Source organism: the organism of the source record quoted next, unplaced genomic scaffold, assembly GCF_019419815.1.
Source record: "Pyrus x bretschneideri cultivar Hongxiangsu unplaced genomic scaffold, Pyrus_bretschneideri_v1 Contig18, whole genome shotgun sequence".
Taxonomy (NCBI): domain Eukaryota; kingdom Viridiplantae; phylum Streptophyta; class Magnoliopsida; order Rosales; family Rosaceae; genus Pyrus; species Pyrus x bretschneideri.
Window position 1 is genome coordinate 1,881,982 of NW_025999479.1, and position 23,892 is coordinate 1,905,873.

The window sequence follows — 23,892 nt, forward strand, 5'->3', positions numbered from 1 at the left end:
TTTAACGGGGGGTGATTGTAATATCCTGAAATTTTAAATATATGAATTTTATATTCATAATTGTGAATATGTGAAGAAAATCGAAATTAAATCGATGTACAGTTCCAAAGATAGAATTGGGAAAATCGTAAAGTTTTGTTACGGGAATTATTATAATGTATGTATTCGTGGTATTGAGAGTTTATATTATTTTTCGGGAATTTATATTAATTTATTTGACTTCAGTTTAAATTAAATTGCTTATGAGGTTTAAAGTTTGGAAATTAACTATTTAAAATCCGTAGACCTTTTTAGGTCACAATTTATATTTTGAATAGGGCCTGAACTGAGGAACGTGTGGGCACAAACCGCTCGTGAAACGGAGTTATAATGAAAGAGTTATTAACGTATAAAATCAGGGCTATTTTGGTAATTTTATTTCCATTTAGAAGGCTCCAGAAATCTAGAGCCATGAATTGTGCCACGTGTGTGGCTATGATTGAAGAAAAAAATAAATGATGGATGGTTGTGATTAAAAGAAAAAATAGAAAGGAGGAAAATGAGGAAGGAATGGAGGGGGGTGACCAATGGGGAGAGAGAACGGGAGGAGAAAGGAGAGAAAAAAGAACGGAGGATGGGGACTTGGGTCTTGGTGACCCGACCCAATCGGCGCCATACATATTTCCGACGGGTTTTCACCCCTTTTTCCGGTGAATTACATCAAACAACCACTTGGAAATCCCTCCACGACCTTCCATCTTCCTATTATATCCCAAAAATATAGGGATTTGGACTTTAAATCGGGAGAAACCGCACGGTGGGGTGCAGCGGGTGTGGGTTCAAATCAACTAAATCTGAAGCCAGCTACATCGTTCTCCACCACCATTAGACTCCCCATGAGGTCTAGAACAAAGCCCAAACAATGGTAGGGGCGGCGGAGCACCGGAGGTGACGTTTTGGGGCCACCCTTTTATAGGGTTTCCGGAGCATTCGAGGCAAATTGGAGCCTTTCCAGGCCAAATTGAACTTGGTCACAGGTATAAAGTTTTCTCTACTCTTTGAGATCTTCATTTCTATAATTTTTGAGAATTTTTAGAAACAGTTGAATTTTCAGGTGAGCTGAGTCAGCGGGTGCGGCAGCGCACGACTAGGGAACTGACATTGTGTTTTTATGCGAATTTCGTTATTCTAATTATGCTTTTGAAACCTAACTGATGTGGTTTGAATATTAATATAATTGTGGTATATGTTGGATTAAATGAATATATTTGGATTTAGTTTGAATTTTTGGAAATGTGAACTACGAATGGCTTGATCCCTGTTTAGGGTACGTAGGTAGTCTAACGAGACGTTAGATGCAGCCATACAATAAGTGAGATTAAATAAATGAAACAAAGCTTTGATTGAGAAATTGAACTAAATAAGGAGTTTGAAATTTTATTATAAAAGGAAATCTTATGTTTTGTATACATAAATTGAAATTAGGCCTATCATTGGAACTATTTCCCGAAAAATAAATATTATAAATATTTTCGGGCCCGGGGCGTGACAGATTCAGCTAGCCAATCGCAAGAAAAGCATCTCTAAAACATCATCTTTTCAGGCTCTCAACACTTCTGCGGGTATTTTTCCACTCTCTACACCAAACCCTAACTCTCAGGTGTTTGTGGCTTAGTCTCCTTCTACCTTCAACAATCAAAGTCATGGAATGGATCATCCTAACAATCGAGGCCACTTCAATTGTGGTAATCACAAATCCTTTCAAAATTAGAGATCCACAAACTATAATCGCCCACACACCAATAATCAACGCTATAATCGTGGAGGTCAAAATAATTTTTCTTCTTACAACAAGAAAAAAACCTGCTAGATTTGTCATCAGTTTGATCATGATGCCTGTGATTGCCTGCATCGCATGAATCTGGCCTATGGTGGAAAATCTTCTCATGCAGCAAAGATTAGGTCACCCATCAGCCAAGATTCTAAATAAATTTGACTCTCAACCTTGTATTTATGTTTTAGCTAATACAAATAAGTCTTTATGTTCCGATTGTGCATTAGGAAAAAGTTCTAGGCTTGCTTTTGTATCTACATCTTGTACAACTAGCTAGCCTCTTGTGCATTAGGCAAAAGTTCTAGGCTTCCTTTTGTATCTACATCTTGTACAACTAGCAATCCTCTTGAACTCATCCACACAGATGTTTGGGGGCCATCAACTATAGTTTCTTCTCAAGGCTTTTTGTGTGGATGATTATACTCAATATTGCTGGTTCTATCCATTAAAATGTAAATCTGATGTGCTGTCAACTTTTATACAATACAAGTCTCTGGTTGAAAACTCTTTGTGTACCAGGATCATTACTTTGAGATCTGATTATGGTGGAGTATACTTGAGTACTCAGTTTTCTAACTTCTTGGCTACACATGGCATTCAGCATTAACTCACTTGTCCATACATACCTGAACAAAATGGGTGTGCAGCGCAAGCATCGTCACTTAGTTGAAACTACTCGCACTCTTTTGATAGCTTCCACAGTACCACACATATATTGGGTTAAGGCATTCAACACAGCAATCTATCTTATAAATAGATTGCCCACTACATCCAGACAATCTCCTTGGGAATCTCTGTATCATCAAGCACCAAACTATGAAGTTTTAAAGTTCTTTGGTTGTGCCTGTTTCCCATGGCTCAAGCCCTATACTTCCTCAACACTGGATCCTAAAAGTAAGGCATGTGTGTTTCTCGGCTACAACCTCAATCACAAAGCCTACAAGTGTCTTGATCTTACAACCAACAGAATGTACATTTCAAGACATGTTCTTTTCAATGAATACAGTTTTCCATTCCACCATATGTCCACTTTCCCAACCTCAACTCCACCTTTACATACTCGGTCTGGATCAACTAAACCATCTACCCTTACTTTCACATTTCCTTTCTCTACTACAACTACTCATACCACCTCATCAACTCTATCCCCTTCCATTCCTCCTACTCCCATCTCAAGTTCTCTAGTGGCAGTTTCAAATCCCATTCACATCAACTCTATTCAAACCATCAACACTCATCCAATGCAAACTAGGTACAAATCTGGCATTTTCAATCCTAAAGCTCTCACTACCACTAAACACCATATACCCTTTTATCTCTCTGTGGACTATATACCCAATACCTACCTTCAAACCTCAAAGTATGCTCATTGATGCCAAGCAATGCAAGAAGAAGTCAATGCTCTTATCCATACTGGTACATGGTCTCTGGTTCTTAAGTCTTCATCACAGAATATTGTGGGTTGCAAAAGGGTTTTTAGAATCAAGAGAAAACCTGATGGCACTATAGACAGATACAAAGCCCAACTAGTTGCCAAGGGGTTCAATCAACAAAAAGGTTTAGATTACACTAAAACCTTCAGTCCCGTAGCCAAACCAGTTACCATAAGGCTACTTCTCACTCTTGCAACTCAATTTGATTGGTTTTTGAACCAACTTGATGTTAGCAATGCCTTTTTACGTGGCACACTCAATGAATCATTCTTCATGCAACAACCCCCTGGATTTGAAGATTCAACCAAGCCATCTCATGTTTGTCACTTGCATAGATCTTTATATGGTCTAAAACAAGCTCCGAGAGCTTAGTATGAGAAGCTTCATGGTGCTCTTCACTCTCTTGGTAGTGTTGGCTCTACAAATGACCATTCCTTGTTTATCAAAAAGGTTCCACATATGATTTTCATCCTCATCTATGTTGATGATATTTTGGTCACTGGTCCTAATTCTGCAGCATGTCGACAAGTAATTGAACAACTCAACTCCATGTTTCCAATCAAGGACCTTAGACCTCTCCACTACTTTCTTGGTCTTGAAGTTAAAAGATCCTCCTCATGTATCTTTCTATCACAGACCAAATACATCTTGGATCTGTTGTCTAAGGCCAATATGACTGGAGCTAAACCATGTAGTACCCCACTCAACACCTCCTAACTTGATCATACCTCTCCCTCATGTGAAAATGATTCTGAGTATTGTTCATTAGTTGTTGCTCTCCAATATCTCACCTGGACACTGCCAAATCTCAGTTTTGCAGTTAATCTTGTCTACCAATACATGCAAAATCCCAAACTCTCACACTTTCAAGCAGTTAAAATAATTCTTAGATACCTTAAGGGTTCACTTAATCTTGGTTTGTGGTTCTCCAAATGTTCCACTACTCCTACCATCACAGCGTTCTCAGACGCTGATTAGGCTGGTTGAGCCCTTGACAGAAGATTCACTGGAGGTTATTATGTTTATTTGGGCAACTCATTGATTAGTTGGAGTGCTAAGAAGCAACTAACTGTTGCTCAATCTTCCACAGAGGCAGAATACAGATCTCTAGCCAACACTGCCTCTGAAATTACTTGGATATGTCAGTTATTGGTGGATATCGGTTATTGCTTGCCTAGTTCTCCCCAACTTTGGTGTGACAACATTTCTACCATATCTCTAGCCAAAAATCCTATTTTTCATGCTCGAACAAAGCATGTAGAAATAGACTATCATTACATTCGGAAAAAAGTATTGGCTAAACAGATTTCTATGCATTTTGTTTGTACTCAAGATCAGGTGGCTGATATCTGCACAAAGTCTCTACCTAAGTCCTTATTCATCTTTCTTTGTGACAAACTTCAACTTCGATTCCTCAATTTAGTTTGAGGGGGGATATAAAGGGTAATATTGTAAATATATCATCAAAAGATATTTCTTAGTTGTTAAGAAATCTGTTAGTTTGTTTCTCTTAGTGGTTACAAACTGCTTGTGTATATATACCTAAGTTCTAATATTATTCGGTGTGAAATGAAATCATTTTTACCGAACATTAATAACTTGAGATATGCATTAAATTTCATTGTAATTTTAGAATAGCCAAACAAAAAAACTCACAAATTATAGAAATCAAATTTCATCAGTTGAGAATTCTTTAATTAATGTTAAATTTTGTAATGCAAATGCATGCAGAGTTGCGTCTCTAAAAAGAATACTGAAGAATTGTCAAATGATTGGAATTTAAAATGACGAAATGCATGTTATTAAATATTAGAGACTGAACAGTACTCAGACAATTTCGATCAACTGGAATATATATATTAGAGGATGTGGGATGTAATTGAGAACATGTTGTCCGAGTCCACACAATTACAGTTAATGTTCTTCTAAAACTAAGGCCTTATTTTGTATAGAGAATTGAATCAAAATTGATACATTTTCAATTCAAAGTATTTTGAAGTTAAAGCAGAATGATTTTGCATTTTAAGGTGATTAGAAGAAGATTAGACATGAATAAAACTTCTTTCTTCGAATCCTTTGATTTTGTGAAGGATTGGAACAAATAACTTTTCTTTAGTTAATTCATTTTCTACGTCTAAGTTGGTCAAAAAATTTCATTTTATCTTTCAACAGACCTTGAAATAGTTGTTTATCTATTCAAATTCAATTCTCTCATTAAATGAGGCCTTAAAGGAATACAGGATATTGAAGTATAAAACTTTTAAAAACTGTTCTCTAGAATCATAAAGAAAAACGATAACGATTTTATGAAAATATTAAAAACTCATACAAATATTAAAAAGGAAATTCAAAATAACATCAAAAGATGTTCTCAATCGAAATAACCGTTAATCCCAGCATCACACTGCGTGACTCGTAGTGTTCAATCACACAGAAAATTTTACCTTAGGATGTCGTGGTAATTTGCAGCTAAATTAACCCCATTTTGACTGCCAAGTAGGAAGGGAGGGACCCTCCATTTCTTCCCACAATAAGCATAGCTGATGTGGAATTAATCTTAATTTGTGGCCTTAATTTGCCAGGAGATGTAGTGGCAGCAGTGACATTATAATTTTAATGAACCGTCATTTAATTATACATAACATCCACGATGCATCCATCCACTTATCGTTCTAGACTTCTAGTGGTTAAATTGCTGGTTATTCCTTTTGTTATGTAACCATGCATCTTTGAACATACAAGATAACACCAGTTTAATAACTCACTGGTACTCTTAACATATATAATTAGAGCAGTACTCCCAATAATATATATATATATATGTATATATATATATGCGCAGCCTCTATCCAGTATACCACCAGACCATCAATTAATTAACCTAATATACATACATATATATATATATATATATATTATTTAGTGTTTGGTTGTTTTTTGTTTTCCAGTCATGTCTTCCATTGGCGCTAGTTAGCTTTGTTGTTGGGGTTTGTTTGATGCACAAGACATAGTACCGGTACCACTCAAGAGACCAAAGTCACGGTAGCAAGTGGTTTGGTTTGGGGGAATACTGAATATTAGATCTCATCGACTGCAGGTATCAAACTGGGCAAACTGGCTGGTATAGATGTATGATTCGGCGAATGGGTCGATGGAGGTGAGGATTAATCGATTATCTTATATTGACTATACATGCTGGCATATATGGAAATCAAGGTGTGACTTCCAATTCAACAATCAAACTATCTACCCAAGAAGGGTTATTGATGCTATTTCCCATTCGGTCTCTGCCTTTAAAGAAACAATTTCAAGACCGAGCACCACGTCTTTGCCCAGTCCAATGAGTAAGGAAGATGGAGTCCATTGGTCTCCACCGAATCAAGGAGCTGTCAATATTAATGTGGACGCCTGCTGGGTGGCAAGCGATAGGAGGGGATTCACGGGAGTGGTGACGAGGGATGAGGATGGTCGTTTCTTGACACCTTCTCGGCACCAAGTCAAGGCTACTGGTGTTGCAATGGCGGAGGCAATGGCTATTTGGCATGGGTGTAAGTTGGGGGTCAGTAAAGGATGGAATTCGATAATTGTTGCATCGGACTCCTTGGAATCAATTTCTTTCCTGAGGGATTTGGCAAGGAAGGGCAGTTGGGATGCTTTTCCCATTCTCAGGAAGTGTAGCATTTTGGGAATGGCTTTTCAAGAGTGCCACTGGTCTTGGGTTCCAAGGTTGGCCAACTCGGCTGCGAACCATTTGGCTTCGCGGCAATGTAGGGAAGTACGTGATCATATTTGGGTCGATAGACCTCCATCTTCCCTGGTTCATGTTTTGTGTAACGATGGTCTTCCATGCCCCCCTTAAATGTATCTGGTAGTGTGAGAAGGGACGCTATAGAATTAGATGTGGCGTCATGGTTTCCTTGTACCTTCTTGCACTACTCTTCTTTAGTAGTTGCTTCTATTTGTTTGCCTCTTTGTAGGCCTTCCTGTAACCTTATGGCATCTTTGCCCAGATAATGCAACTCCAGTTACCCAAAAATAAAAAAAAGTCATTGTAGGAATAAGATCCATCCAGGAAATATTCAGGCCTTGATGGAATACTAGTTCTGTATGTAGAGTAGAGGCGGCCATAATTAGTTAAGCTTTATTTTCATGCCCTGATCCCGAGATACATTCAAGATCGACACGTGACGTCACTATGTAACTGTTCATCTATCATGCCTCGCCTCCTAGGCATGATCCAAAACACAATCAAAGGTTCCACTATGCAATAATTCTCTTTTATTTCATGGCTGCATCTAACCTTTCGTTAGATGCCTACATACCCAAAGCAGGGATCAGGCCATTCATAGTTCACTCATTATGTTACACTCTGAATTTTTGTCAAGTAATTAACTAGTAAGAACATAGAGTTCCATAATCACTCAATGGAAACAACAAGCATGCCTCACAAGATTTTAGTCTATGCAACGAAACCATATGAGAACCAAGAATGTCGTTTCATTAATCGGCTATATCACACTATTTTCCAACAACAATCCACAATCACAACAAATAGTCCATTCAATGACTTAACGATGCACAATATTAACATTTAACTACATTAATCAACTAATAAGATCAAATTTCACGAAATTTAATAGGGAAACTCTGTAATTCCCTACCTAACTTTCAAGCAATAGCATTGATTGCTTCCGCTTCTTCAGCTCTAGGGTTGGAGAAACTTTGGACCTGAATGAGTGAGTCCTTTTGTGGTGATTTGCAGGAATTCGCATTTGCCCAAGTGATTAATTATGGCCGACATACTCCGATGTCTTTCAACTCGCTACTGAACTGCAAATTAGGAGAATGGATGGTCCTAACCCTAGCTCCTTCTATATCCCCCTCTTAATTTCTGTCAGCTACCAGAATGTCCTTAAACCAATCTGCGTCTTGCCAAGGGACGTCGAAGATGTATGATTCCCAGACAAGGTTAGGTCTGGCTATAAAATAGTAGTGGTTGTCGAAGCCCCTCCATATGTTGTGCAGAACTTTGAATTCTTGAATACCCAGCTCGGCTCCATACCATTGATTTAACAATTCAAAGCAGGCTATCTGTCTGAAGGCAACCGGGGAAAGATTGCAGATGGCCATGTTCTAACATAATAGAATGCCTTTCAAGAAGTTAAAAAGAGGAAAACGTAAGGCTAAGTCCAAAAACCAAGGATAAATCCTAGTACATGGACTTTGTGGATCAGATGATGCTGGAAGAAAGACGTAGATGTCTTGGCCGGGTTCGCACTAGACCAACCTAAAATATCCAGACGATCCCCGACGAAGGCTTGGCCTTCTTCCTAGCTGCAAACCCTAGTTAGCGATAGGTTATGAGGTGAAATTTTGGGTGATTTGGGGTTTTTGCTTGAAGACACCATCAATGAAGGACGAAAGGATTTGGGAGAATTTTTAAATTGATAAGTGAAAAAGTTTGAGCCCTTTTTTAGTAGTTTGAGGGTTTTGGTAGGATGAGAAATGAAGGTCTGGGGTCATATACATAAGCGTTGCATTGTGGAGTCACCTAGCCATTGAATACGATCCGACCCACTTTGAAATTAGCAAATCTGATGGTTAGAATTAGTAAGGAATATTAGAGGCAATTTCTCGTTTTCGTGTACATGCAACAAATGCAAACGCCTTATGATTCCAAACTTCATGGCACGTTCAAGATCCCACATTTGAATCCAAAGCGCCTCTACTTCATGGCCTAGAGTCGAATTAACATACAAAGTTAGAAGACCAAACGGTATGTATTCCAACTTACTCCAAAAGGCATGGCTTTTGGTTAACTATCCATCTTCAAGGGGAACAAGTTGCCTTTCAGATGCAAGGGTTGGGGTAATTGTGGGACCGTGATTTTTCAAGGCCGAAGTAAAGTTGATCCAAATATAATTACCTCGGAAGTCCATTATGGACTCATCAACTTCAAGTGGAGCTAGATCAGACGGAGTAGTGGTGCCACCATCATCCTGCTCTAGGGCAATAGGCGAAGTCCGAGCGACTATGTTAAGATGACCATGCTTGCTCCGCAAGTTACGCGATTAGATCCGGACATAGACTTAATCATATCCTTATAAGTCTTGGAGTTCCTACATCTAAGAATTGGCATGCGGTGCAAGTAATCACAACTACTAAGAGGGTGCAATATCTACTTCTAGATATCCTCTAGGATTCTCCCGGTTTAGAACAAGGAATATATCCTAAAAAAGCCTCTTTCCACACAGTATAAATACACCTATCTAGTGTTCATCTCTAGTAACACAATCTCCATACGCTAATTCTCTTGCGCACTACGTGAGTTAAAATAGTTCACTAACTTGACTATCGGAGAGCTTTTGGCCTGGCACATCCCCACACATCCCCACCCCCACCCCACCCTTACCCCAACTCAGTCTTGGGCTTGCTCACGATTGTCTATTGTTTTACAGGTAGGTGAGTTTATGCATTTCCTCCATATACAGTGATGCGCAAATTTGGTTCCAACAGGTCATTCTCTCTTGATCGCTTCTTCACACCCAACATCCCTTCTTCGAGAGAAGAATGACGATTTCTTCCTTTTGTGTAACCGCACCTCTTTGCGTTCTTGTATCCTTGCATTGCCGACCAGAACAATATCAAACCAAGTGCAATACCATCCAATGTAATACTCAGATAAACAAAAGAAAGATGGAGAGAGAAAAATAACCCCAAGGCTACAACACCTTGATGTTATGTCATTGCTTTCACAACACTCAAAACTGCTCTTCCTGGTTGCACACACCAATTCTTTAAGGTTTGTGCTTTGTGTTGCGCTCAGTTTATAATCTGTATTTGAAGATCAAGGTTCTAAAAGACATTGGGCGCTAGTCAGGCAGCGGGCTGGGGCCTAACCCCTTGGCGGCTAGGCGGGATCTAAGCGAGGCCTAGGTGTATTTAAGTAAATCTATTATATATCTTACAAATAAGTGTTTGCTTATACTTTAAAAAAAAAAAAAAAAGACATAATTGTATTAGGATACATAAATTGCAAAATAAAATGACTTATATATTATAAAGTATTAGAACATATTGAAAACAAGGGACCAAGTATATAATGAGCGCTCATTCAAGTATTCAACAAATCTCTTGAAATATATTGAAAAAAGAAAATGCAAGTTATCTACTTTTTATTTAAGTGAGACTTGCGACCTAGGTGGGTCTAGATGAGCTCCTAAGCAAATCTTGACACTCTTTCTTAAGTTTCAAACACCTAGAGATTATTGGGATGGTGGCTAGCCGCCGAACATCTAGGCGGTGCCTAGGCAACGCTAGACGGGAATTTTTAGAACAATGCCGAAGATATCATCTGTTTGTGGGGAATAATGTATCTGAAAATATCGTCCAGTAGCAGATGCCCGGATGGAAATTATACAAGCCTTTTGAAGCAGCAATCCGCGCTAGAGCGACTCTTACAAGGTCCTAAATCAACCTCTTCAGAAAAGTTAGCAAACATCATCTTATACACATTGTAAAGACATCATATGACATTTTTATTTGGTTACAATAACCACTCAAGATTAATGTTACAAAACCAACATTTAAAAGTTTATATCGGATCTGAAAAGAGCAAAAACGAGAGCCGAAATGCCAACTCCAAGAGAAGAAAAATGTCAAAACACTAACACCAAATGAATAAACAAAATTTTGATCCCGCTACAGAATGCTTTTCCTCAAAATTTCACATTGGTTATACTGTCTACGTAAGTTATCAAATTTACTGAGAATGATGATGAGCATAATACACCATTCCGGGTGGCTGAAGTGGCCGGAAACTAGGAGCAGGAGGAGGCTGCTGAGTTGAGGGTATTGGTTGCTGCTGGCTAATTTGTACAGGTTGCTGATTCATTTGCAATGGCTGCTGAGCCAAAGGCACCATTGATGTCACCATATGAGGTGGGCGAGGTGGTGGCCCTAGAGGCAAAGGTGGAATGCTACCGTAAACATATGGGCTCATGGCCCCTCCTGATGGCTGTAAATATTGTTGGGAGGGTGGGTTTGGAAGCATGTGAAATTGACCTTGAGAGGTTGGGGCTTGATTCTGCAGTTGGGGAACCAATGCTGATTGGTACGAATGGCTTGGCTGCACAGAAGGCGCTTGTGATGACATAAAAACATTGGCATCTGATACGGGCATGGACCTCTCAGGTTTGGATATTGATTCAGCGCCCGAACTCTGGGGCATAGACGTGGAGGGCTTTGTCAGACCAGCATTCTTCGCTTCTTCAGCTGCAAATGTTGAAAGAACTGAAGTCATAATCGATTGAGAAGAACTAGAAGCAGCAAGCTTGTCAGCAACCAAAGCTGCAATGGCTGCAGCTGATTTCCTAGGTGTTTGTCCGCCTTTAGAATTTGCATCAGTCAATGGACTGGTCGCACTTGATTGTTTAAACAGATAATCATCATCATTGAGCCGCTTCCGCATGTTGGTGGCTTCTTCTACCTGTGCCTGTGCTACCTACACTCATCAAAACATAACATATCAACTTCACAGTTAGATGATACACTGCACTATTGTTATAATTACAAAGCTAAACAATGGTGTTCCAGATCTCTGTACCGACTGCAAACAGTGACTTTGAGAGAGACCCGTGTTCTAAATATTTTGGCAGAATACAACAAAGCCCACGTGTAAAATTATTTCAACATCAAATAAACTGAGGGCACAAAAGATAGCACGCTTTGAAGGAATTACTACATCAGCATGTCAACCATCTTGATTTACTGGATGGTTTTCATGACCTCATAATCACAATCAAGGTACTGAAAACTAGCCTGAGATCGGTGCAAAGCTTGCTAACACGATATATAAGAGAACTTCCACGAATGGGAATTGAATGCATCTATTACCACAAAGTTCACTGAAAACTTGACATGATACAATCAGACCAGGCCAGCTAGAAACGACCCAATTGGGTAACTTCCAAGTCCAAAGGAATTGAGGCCCAGTTGGTAAGAAATAGACTACAGAATTAGATAGTGGGGATTAGATATGCATTTCATGAGTATCGCAAAGGCATGTGAGAAGGATTTACAAATGACTACTTGGAAGGAGTCATTTACAAATCCCTTGTACATGCCTTTGAATTTCTCATGGTGCATTTCTAATCCCCTCTATCTAACATTTTTTAGTCCATTTCCTTGTTAGTTTGGCCTCAACCCCTTGAAACTTGAAAATCCCTCACCCTAACATAGCCTACATCTGTCGCCCATGAATAACTGAACAGGTTGTGATTTGGACAACAAAACAGGTTATGAATTGGAGTATACGACAACAAAGTTCTTTCTCAGAACAGTAACAAGAGTAACAAGAGAGATTATTACGCAAAAAAGTCCTAATGTCAAAATTCTTCTCCATAGTTGATTGCTCTGGAGGGATTTGGTATTGCTCATATTTTGCAAGAGATGCTTACTTATAAATCTGATCATATTAGAGCTCCCCAAGAAATACTTCGTGCTACAATCATTGGAGGAACAAATACGTAAAATTGAGCTCGCCAAGAAATACTTGGTGCTCCAGAATCTTTTCATTGCTCGTCCGAGAACTATGATAACACTTGACAAATCGTTTAAAATTGAAGTCAAGCCATGTACCAGAATAGAAAATTCAAGCAAGGCACTGTAATTGAAAAAGCCGAAAGCCCATTAGAAAGCCACTTTCTTGCACTAGGAAGTGTGACAGTAAAACACTTAATCAAGAATATCTCAGAGACTTCCGGAGATCACAACTCATACTAACCAAATAAACAGTTCCAAAATAAGGATACTGATGAGAGGTTCTATTCTGTTTTCATTTCAGTCTTCTCAGAACTTGCACCTACCTGTGGAAGAGGGCAGTAACTCATTGTGTTTTTCATTTGGGTCTTACGCAGCTCATAAATGAGTCCTAAGCATCCACCCATTTATATTACATCTTAAATGGAGTTAAAATGATCTACTGATTCAGGTCCATGACCTCAACTGGGTCTAGGAATTTTTTGCTGCCGCTTCTTGTAACAGTTTCGTGGTCAAGTGGATGCTACAGTTGCTACCTTGTGACAGACGAGGTTTTATAGCATTCTAAAACATGAAAATACAATGTCCAGCAGATCCATCAAACAATCTCTCAAGAACTACTATACAAGCGATATGCTACACTAAGCAGTGGATTGAAGAGGAAGGCCTTAACCACCAGGGCAATCCACGACTTGCCCTAAAGAATACTATAGAATGGTGATTGAATGGTGAAATTTATAACATCCTAATATTCCCTTCTCTTAAAACTTCTTTTTTTTTTTTTTTTTTTTTTAAGAGTTGAAAAGCAGAAATACAAGGTTTTCAAAAATATAATCATTAGAGGCATACCTGCATATGAGTTCGAATATTCTCCAGTTCAGATTCCTGAAAAAAAAAAGATTCTATTAAGTCAGCAAAAGCATACACCATGAAACAAAGTGTCTTGTTTAAGGAGCACTACATGCTTGCTTATTTGCATGTTTCAATATTGAAAACTTACTCAATAGTTAAAGAAAACAGTGGTATGATTTGATACCTGATCATGCAGAGCTTCTTTTAATTGAGATAAAAGTGCTACTCTACTGGTTTCAACTGATTTAAGTTTATTGATACACTGCTTCAAAATATTTTCCTCCTCCTCTAGTTCTTTCGCTAAAGTTTCCCGCTTTGGATCTTTATCTGAAGATAAAAGAAAATATGCATAAGAAACAACTCTCTTAAAAATCAAAGCAAGACTTCCATTCCCTAATGTAAAAGGATGTAATTTGGAAACAGCTAAAAATATTTCCTGTCAATACTCTAGTTAATACGATAAATGTTAACTGTATAGAATTGTTAGTTTACCATTAGTACAGGCAATGTCAACATCTTTCTCCAACTTCCTTACACGGTGAGCTGCAAACTTGCATTTACTCATCTCGGCATCTTCAGTGGGATGTTCACTGATCACCAAGTGAAATGCGGATACAATCTTCTCAGCTGGACCTCCAATAGAAAGTTTCTATTTTCCAAATAACACAAAGTTAGAAATCTCTAGACAAAAATAAGTACAAATGTACAAGATAAATACGTATCAAATTGAGCAAAGACTTTTTTCAACAGAGATGGTCGTCCAAAAGAAATAAAATGAAGCAAAATGAGAAAAGTAAGTGAAGGCCCTTTTTCTCACCGTTCTGATAGAGCGTGAATCTCTTTTTACAATTCTGACTGAACGAGGGCGCTTTTTGCCAATGAATTCCAATGGTGGAGGCACTTCTTCCTCAAGCATTACTTCTTTTAGGCTCCTTGCACGAGACCCAAATACTCGTCTCTCTTCCCAAATACCAACCTAGCAATTTTGTAAGCAACAACAAAGTTAAGCCATTCTGCTTTACAACTTAAAAGAGAATAATAAACCAGTTGGTAAAAAATTCTTAAATTGGTTCACATGATTAACATACCATTCCTTGGATCACGTAAGGAGGAAGGGAAGATGATTTAAAAGAGAATAGTGACCAAACCTAATACCCAACTCCAAATTCCTCGGAAATTTAATTTTCATTTACAGCTACAGGTCATGCTAGCAGTAGCTGGATTGCTTATATGAAACTAAATAAAAGGAGGGACTTACCAATCTAGATACAACATTCTTTCCATGATTATCGCCTTCGTCGTGAACAACTTTGAGAGCTGCTGGAAGAACCTTCCAAAACTCAGTAACAAATTCATTTCCTTTCCGCTTACTGTTCTGCAGGATGTCATTTGCAAGATACAAGAGAGGAACTTTCTGAACCATCTGTGCACTACGGAATTGTTTATCCCATGTTGCAACAACCAGTTCTGCTTTGCTCCGGTGAAATATACACCAATGTGACAAAGCTTATTAGAAAGTCAAGGCAACACAGACAGTAAACATCATTTCCTCAGAATGCATACAAGATAACAAGAAATATAAACCTGGACATTGTTCTAACTCATCCTTCAAAAAAGTTACAGAAAGAAAAGTACTTTAATCAAATCAACAGTATATACATTTTCTCACAACTCATTTCATCCTTGCTACTGAAGTCATCATCCCACTAAGCTTGAGAGGCTAGTTAATGATACTGATAGAGTTAACTGAATGGTTGTGTGCCTGCTTTGTCTTGAGTATCAAACCATCTCGTTGAACCATTGAACCACTTGACGGTGGAGTAGCAATAAATTTGGGAAAACAATCCCTATTCGGTTTCATAGCAGCATCACAGAATTTCGTATCAGCTATTGTTTACGTTTCAAACTTTAGAAAAACTACGTCGAGAGAGAGAGAATTCGAATTCAATCCCCATCAAGCAAGCATAACCCAAACAGAAAACCAGATAACCCAAACTACCAATTACATCACATATGCTACTTCATCAATTAGATCAAATAACGAGCAAGTATCATCCAGAGAAAATTAAAAGAGCATTGCGAAATCTTCGGAAAAAAATAAATAAATAAATAAAAAGATAAAAAAGGATACTTTCAATGCATTGCTGGGTGCTGTTGAGCTTGGAGAGCTTGTCTGCAAGTATCTGCTCAGTGAATACACTATTCATATCCTATTCCAACAATGCACTTTTCACCACCCACCCCTCCAACAATTTATACTAAACAGAACACCCAAAAACCATTCGAAAAAGATAAAACCTTTGCAGAAAATTCAGAAAAACCCCACAATTTTTCAACTTAAACCCTAAAACCGACGACGAAACAGCTCCAGTTAGCGGAAGGCAGCAAGAGGATTGGAACAAATGTAGAGAAAGAGAGAATCAGAGTTGAGAGTAGTTGAACTGGGGAATACGACCACCTTGAGCAAATTACAGAATCACGAATTTGTAAGGGAGGTTAAAGTGGATATGATTTAAAGAGAAGAATTGCTGAATTTGCAAAACCCTAGAAACGGTTTTCTATATTTCAGTTGCAGGGGCCCAAGCCAGAAGAATGAGGGAAGAACTGAGGTTCTGTCTCTAACTGCTACTTGCAAATATGCTGTGGGTATAGTGGTATTCGTGAAAAGCTTTTAAATTTAATTTGCACCATAAACGAATTTGAATCATATTTTTGCTAAGGTATTATGAGATTTAGTTTACAATCTCATTCTTTTTATGTAAAATATCGTTTAATCAGAAGGGAAAGAAAAAAAACAAATCTCCTACTTGCTTAGATTTAAATATTTATTTATTTTAATTTATAAGTCGGAAGTTTTGAATTTAAATTATGTAAATGAAAGTTCGAACTAATTTAGTAAATATATTTTAAAAGAAATCACTAATTATGAGAAAATGGAAAATAAAAGACCAGAGGCTGTTAAACAGTTTCTGATCTGGCAGTCTTACCTGTTGGAATAAAATGGAATGGACTACCATTTTAGGAACCAGGATTCTCGCCGGATCCATTTCCTAGGGATCACGCAATTGTATTCGTTTATCGTATATCGTGCGGTCAATTTTCATTAGGTACTATTTATATTTGAATTTTAAATTTTAAATTTTAAATGATTTCTAACTAACCGCACGATATACGATGAACGGACACGATTGCGTGATCCCTAGGATCCCTAGGGAATGGATCCCGCGAGGATCCTGGTTCCCATTTTAGCGAGGTTCAATTGTTATTTGAGGGACTGTAAACACGGAAATTCCTGAAACAAGAACACGTGTACAAAATAATATTTTGTATTGATTTTGGGGTTACAATCTCTTTTACAATTTGATCCTCTAATTCTATCTTTGTAAAATGTAGATATGCGGATGGGTTGTTGATCCAAAGGGTCGTCGGGGCTTGGTCTAGGGATGAACAGTTATGCGGATTTATTAATGTTGTTGATCCAAAGGGCCGTCATGGCTTGATCTTAGGATGAACAGTTGATGAACGGATCTTCAAGGGCTTTTGGGTTTGAGCTTGAAGAACGGGGTCAGGATTTGTTGATGTTGTTGATCCAAATGGCCATTAGGGCTTGATCTTAGAATGAACAATCGATGTTGTTGATCCAAAGGGCTGTCGGGGCTTGATCTTATGATGAACGGTTGTGTAGATTTATTGATGTTGTTGATCCAAAGGGTCATCGAGGCTTGATCTTAGGATGAACGGTTGATGAACGGATCTTCAAGGGCTTTTGGGCTTGATCTTGAAGAACGGGTGTGTGGATTTGTTAATGTTGTTGATCCTAGGATGAACAATGAACACTTTCTTCAAGGGCCGTTGGGGCTTGATCTTAGGATGAACGATGAATACTTTCTTCAAGGGCTGTTGGGGCTTGATCTTAAAGGAGGATTTGACGAAAAACAAAGAGGGCTTTCTTGATCCTTCAGGATTTGCTTGAGAGCTTTAGAGTTTCAAAGCTTTAAGGTTTTGGTGTGATGTGAATTGGTGAAATGAAGTGAATGAAATTGGCTTCTATTTATAGAAAATTTCAAGGCCCATTTTTGAATAAATATTCAGATGAAATAAATCATTTCTGACAGGTGCTGACATATGTCCTATTTGATGACTTTTTCCGATTTATTTCGATTTTTCGTTGAGTCACACACTATGTGTAAAATTTATGTGACACGTGAGCGTTGAAATTTTAATTATTGGTCAACATTCATTTCACTGAAATTTTGATGTCTACAGGGACATTTCTGCGAGCGCACAGAGCAATGCAAGGTGATTTCAATGGTTAATTTTGAAGTCTTTAGCCGTGTTACAATCCACGGTAGTGGTGAATTGACTTGGGGTATCAAGTCTTTTTATTTTCAAGTTACTGTATTCTAAATTCAAATTTTTGCCTTTTCACAATTTGAATGAATTTAGTTTATTCTATCATCATTTGTCTAAAAATAAAAAAATAATAATCACTTGCTACAATACCATAAAAGGATTTTTTTTTTCTTTTTTTTTTTTTTTTTGGGTAACGCACCGTTAAACTCTATTTAATCGTACTTTACCCCCTGAAACTCATTTTGCGTTACTTTCTCTTTCAAACTCAATTTTCGCATTACTTGGTGAATTGATGTGAAATGTCAAAATGGCACAAAAATTGAGTTTATGAAGGCAAAGTTGTGCAAAATGAATTTCAATGAGCAACGTAAGATTAAAGTTGAGTTTCAAGGGATTAACAAAAACTAAGCCGAAAAGAAATTAGAGCTCGTTTAAATGTGCTTTTAAAATGACTGAAAACGCTTTTAGTGAAAATATTTTTTAAAACAATTCTTAGTAAAAATGCTAATAAATCCTTAAAAAACACTTAAAGTGCTTCCTAAAAGAAGCACTGGTGCTTCTTGTAAAAAGCAATTTAAAAGTTTTTGGAATTCAAAAATATTTTCTCTAAAAACGCTTTATGTCATTTCAAAAGTACATCCAAACAATGTTTCACTCTAAAAGCCAATTGTCGCTTTATGGTTATTAGACTTCCGCAAAGACAATGGACTTCCAAAGATTCAAGATTCTCATATTGTAAACTTTCATGGACTTTTATAAACATGTCGATTCATATTTTTTAACAAAGTTGATTGGACAACTGCAAATGAAATTATGGCAAAAAGGTTAGGATTGAGGAGTAATTTTTCGGTGTACCCGGCACACCAAATTTTTTTGGTGTACCCTCACTCATAATGGTGAGGGTGCACCAAAAAAATTTGGTGCACCCTCACTTTTTGTACTCCAAAAAAATTCTAATGAGTGAGGGTACACCAAAAAAATTTGGTGTACCCGGTACACCTAAAAATTTTTCAGGATTGAGAACTAGCAGAACCAAAACCAAGTCGGTTCGATTCAATTTGGGTTCTTTCTAAAACTTTTTATTTTTAAAATTGATTCGGACCAGGAATGTGTCATCCATCATTCAGCTCACAAATTTGGAGGTGAACCAGGCCACATAGAACTGTGCCCACTCAGAAAAATAAATAAATAAATAAATAAATAAGGGAAAGTGAGAAATCGGTAAATGGTACGCTGGTACATAATTCAAAAAAGTAGGGTTCTTAAATTATGAATTCATTTAACATTCTAAAAACGCTTTTTATATTAACACTCCATAAAATGTTGAATCCATCCCACATTAAAATTTAATATTAAATAACTTATTTGCCCCACTATGCAATGGCAATTTTGACCTTATTAGGTTTTAAAAAAAAATTCTAAATACAACTCAAATCACTTTTAACGTATCATTTATCTTCTTTAACTATCAAAACCCCTCTGACCCTCCATTGTTAAACAAACCAATGAAACAACAAACATGTTGATTGAGAAAAATTAATTTTGACGAATGAAACATGAAATCGATGTTTCAGAAAATTCACATGAGGTAAAACTTCATATATTTTTTTTTATTGTTTTAGTGATTTTGATGACATCGATAATTATTTAATCTTGCTTTTGCTGCGTTATTCAAGCTTTTACATTCGTATTCATCTTTTAGGGATCACATGGATTACATGAAGAATTAAATACTTAAAATTACCACCAAATATTAAAAACAGACGACGTGAATTTTAATGGTGGAATTGAAAACAACCCACATATGCTTTAAATTCCCATGCAACATCTTCTATCAAAATTCCATTCGATATTTTTATTCCAAATTAAAAGCTTTATATGATTTGAGAAATGTGGGGTGTATAAAAAATGTGGGGTGCATGTAAAAAATGTAAGATGTATATTGAAAATGTGGGGTCTGAGAGTATTATGGGGAAGTATGTGGAGTGTAGTGAGATAATTTTTAATTGAAAAAGCAAATGTGGGGTGTATTAAGTATATGGGGTTTATTCAACAATTTGTAAGATGTTAATATAATAAAAAATCTAAAAGGACATACACGTGTCAACTAAGCAAAGAGTAACCGATGCTAATTGTCTTCTCTATATCTATGTAGAGAAAGCCAATTAAACATTTATAATATCAAAAAATACCCCTCTCTTCTTATCTCTTCTACATCTCTTCTTTATATCAGCATCCTATAATGGTGAAGCATTCAAATATCCTGAAAGTACCCCCATTTAATTATCAACATAGAAGTTGCCAAATAAAATAAGGTTAAAATCGTCAAATGAACACAATAAAAAATCATGAGTCACTCCTCTGAGACAATGTTTGACACACTCCGACCCGGAATATCTGCTAGGACTTCAAATCAAGCTGTGCTGGGCGACACTTGGAAGGTAACGAAGCTATAAAGTGTAGTGATGTGGAAAATATGAATAAATTTAAACCTAAAAGTGCCTAAGTATAAGAGTGCACTGTGAAGTAAAATAGGGTGAGAAATTATACCATTGAAGGTAACTGTCTACCCCAAGATTTGCCAAGAATCCTCGTCAACACAAGGGTACAGCTACTAAACTTGGAGGGGCGAAAAACAAGGGTGAGTGGGTCTGAAAATAAAGTTTTAATTAAAAACTTTTTGAAAACGTTATAATCCCTTGTTGTAAAACATGTATAGTTTCCAAAATATACATACTACGCATAGTATGAAAATACCTACCGTAGCCTACAAAACGTAAATAAGGCATGATATCCCAAAATCTCAACAACAATATAAGTAAAATCAGGTGCTCAACAACCTACGCTAGCACACCAATCGAAGTCGCCTAATGCGACCTGTACGACTAAACCTATTGCTCATCAATCTATGCTAACACACGAGTCGGAGTCGCCTAGTGCGACCTGTACAACAGGACTGGGTGTAATAGTATACGCTTTAGTGCTATGATCACGTGAAGACTAACAATAATTACGGTTACCTACGAGTCGGAGTCGCCTAATGTGACCTGTACGACAAGACTGGCACCTACTTGGATCCACGACGAGTGTGTGGTGTTGAACATCACGTGAAGGACTGGCCCTGGCCTGGGGCGAGAGCACTAACACGGGGGTGTAGCAATGATTAGCGGACTACATGAATATAAGTATGCCATAATGATTCAATAATTCTAATCAACATAATAAACTTACTTGCGCATCCCGTAGGATTATTTTGGCATTTCACAACAATGCAACATTTCTTATAACATCATTTAATCATGGCATCAAAGATTATATGAATACATGTGCATTCCATAGGATTTATGATAACTTCATAATTTTCCGTTATTTCGCTAATTCTTATAAACTTTAGTCTAATCAAAGCGTACGTAAGAAATTCTTTTCCAAATGCATAAATGGAAACTATCAATCATATATATATACTATAAAAAGGAAAAGACTCGCTCATTTGAAGTCCGCGCTACAACTCCCTAGCACGAATATCAAGGCATTACGAACAATCGTCGCCTAGAACAATTATCAAATCACATCTCACAATTCTTATCAATAGAACACGTAACTTACATAAAACACATCCCCAAGAACATTCTAGAATGATTTAAAACCCATTGACCAAAAATCAACCATCGGTCAAAGGTCAACGATAGGGTCCACAACCCTACGTAACTCGATCCGGAAGATCCGAACCTCAGATTTCAGATCTGTAACTTCCAAAGATCCACATTATGCTTCTAGAACATCATACTAAAGTTTCATTATGATCCAACGGTTGGATCTTCACCACTTGCAAATTCAAGTGGAGCTCAACATTTTATTTTACGAGCTTACAAATTCAATTCCGAAAGATCCGTACTTCGGAATCTCAATCCGTAAGTTTCTAATATCCTAAAATATTACGTACTATAACATATTAAAGTTTGGTGACGATCCAACGGTTGGATCATCGATTCAATCAATATCCAAGTGGCGGTCTCTATCAAAACTATAGTCTTACGACGAGATTTTGTCAATCAAACTCCACATATGAAGTCAGAGTAACCAAATTAGTCTAGGAAAGGCAGGTGAGGCCTCAGCCCACGCATCGTTGGATGCAACGGCCGGCCACCCGGGCTCGTCGGAAAATTCAACTATTTTTAAAAATTATCAAATTTTATAGGAATGAAGATCTCAACGAGTACAGCAAGTTGATTACATGTGGCCAAGTCTAATTTGGCCGAAAAAAGCCCCAAATCGTCCTCGAACTGTCACCCTAGAAAGGGTGGAATTCGATTTGACTCCATTAATGTTCCAACGCCCCTGCTAGTGTTTGGGCCTTGCTCTTGGTCTCAAGGGGAGTCAACTGGTGGTGGTCGAAGGAAATCGTTGCAAGAATAACGGATTCGCCGCTGTGCACCAACGAACCCCATACGATTCGTTCTTCATGATACAAGGCCAAAACCCCATCAATCTTGAGTGTAAAATGGAGAGGGAAGGCCGATGGGGAGTTTATAGGTAGTGCTTTGGTGAAATTCCCCGGAAAAATTGCGAACAATCGCCGGAAAACTCTCCGGGTTGGCGTGGGTTGCAGGGAAGTCCAGATTGGTTCCCCTCCTTCTCCTCTCCTTTCTCTCATTTCCCCTCTCCTGATTGGGCAGTTCCTTCCCCTTCCTCTCCTGATTAGGAAAACCACCTTCATCTTCTCTCCTCCGATTGGGCAGCTCTGCCCAATCCCTTCTCCTAATTCCTTTCTTTTCTCCACTTAGCCACACACATTTGGCATAACAATTTAGTGATATAAAATGATATATATAATTAAAATAGTGATTTCTTCAAAAATACTTTTGAATTCGTAGCTCCGTAAAACTTTAACCATAGCTCTGATTTCGATTCTGCTTGCGCCTACGCGTTTATATTGTTGAGTGCTTCGAGAATAGGCTAAAAGAATATTTTGTACATCTCACTAAACATTGGTCAACAGAAGTCAACGATTTCACCTCTAGGGGCATTTTCGTTAATTCACCCATTTGAAATTAATAAAATCGCAAAATTAGGGACGGGTTGTCACAATGTTTGTATGGATCTTAAGAATGACAATTCTCAATTGTTAGATGAAGCACCACCAGCACTTAGAGAATCATTTTAAACAATACGACCCCGTCGATTAGTCATCCAACTCATGTTTTAATCTCACCACTGAAGCACTCATATTGGAGGATTTAGAGTGAGGGTAGGTATTTTCGTTGCTTGCTAGTTTATTTAGTATTGGCGAAACAAATTTGTTTTTAGCAGGTTTTTGCAATTACCGATGAGGCTATAGTTTCTGTTTGTGCTTATCTTAGTGAATGGTTGAAGATTACTGCTCACAAGCCTGATAAACATCATAGGATTGAATCGTTGCTCCATTGGGAAGCTCCTCTTTCATATTAGTTTAAGCTTGATATTGATGGTTGTAAGAAGAAAAATAATAATTCTATTAGAGCAAGTGGTGCTTTAAAAGATTCTGATGGTACATGTGAGCTTATCACTGATGTACTCTGGGACTATATTTAGACTTACAATTGGCATGGAAATTACAGATTGATATATTACTGTTGTAATCAAATTTTGCACTCACATTTCATTTGGTGATGCAAGCTGCTGGAAATAATCATCATTTCGGTTCCCTTGTTTTGGGATGTTGAGAGTTGCAATCAAGATCTTAGCAATGCGAACCTCGATATGTCAATAGAGAAAAGAATTTTGTGGTGGATAGTTTAGCGAACTATATGCTTTAGATTTAGGCAAATTTTTACTTTGATAATCCTCCTTCTTGTTCAATTAGTTTTGTTCGTGAAAATCAACTTAGGATGTCTCGATCTAAATTTATTATTGAATAGTTTT

At 37.6% G+C, this 23,892-nt stretch overlaps 1 protein-coding gene across 1 annotated transcript; it reads right to left on the minus strand.

Moving 5' to 3' along the window:
- Window positions 1-10,736: 10,736 nt before the first annotated feature.
- On the minus strand, window positions 10,737-16,284 carry LOC125476161 (regulation of nuclear pre-mRNA domain-containing protein 1B-like). The gene is made up of 7 exons (XM_048581917.1): window positions 15,770-16,284; window positions 14,897-15,144; window positions 14,456-14,614; window positions 14,131-14,287; window positions 13,823-13,965; window positions 13,636-13,671; window positions 10,737-11,749 (listed from the first exon to the last, which is right to left on the minus strand). The coding sequence occupies exons 1-7, from the start codon at window positions 15,843-15,845 to the stop codon at window positions 11,009-11,011; spliced, it is 1,560 nt and encodes a 519-aa protein (XP_048437874.1). The 5' UTR covers window positions 15,846-16,284; the 3' UTR covers window positions 10,737-11,008.
- Between the last annotated feature and the right edge of the window lie 7,608 nt (window positions 16,285-23,892).

Coding starts and splice junctions, on each gene's coding strand:
- LOC125476161 (XM_048581917.1), bottom strand. CDS start 15,845: ATGAATAGTGTATTCACTGAGCAGATACTTGCAGACAAGCTCTCCAAG. Junction 14,615..14,896: donor AGAATGTTGTATCTAGATTG/GTAAGTCCCTCC, acceptor CAAAATTGCTAG/GTTGGTATTTGGGAAGAGAG. Junction 13,672..13,822: donor AAGAAGCTCTGCATGATCAG/GTATCAAATCAT, acceptor TTTTTTTTTCAG/GAATCTGAACTGGAGAATAT.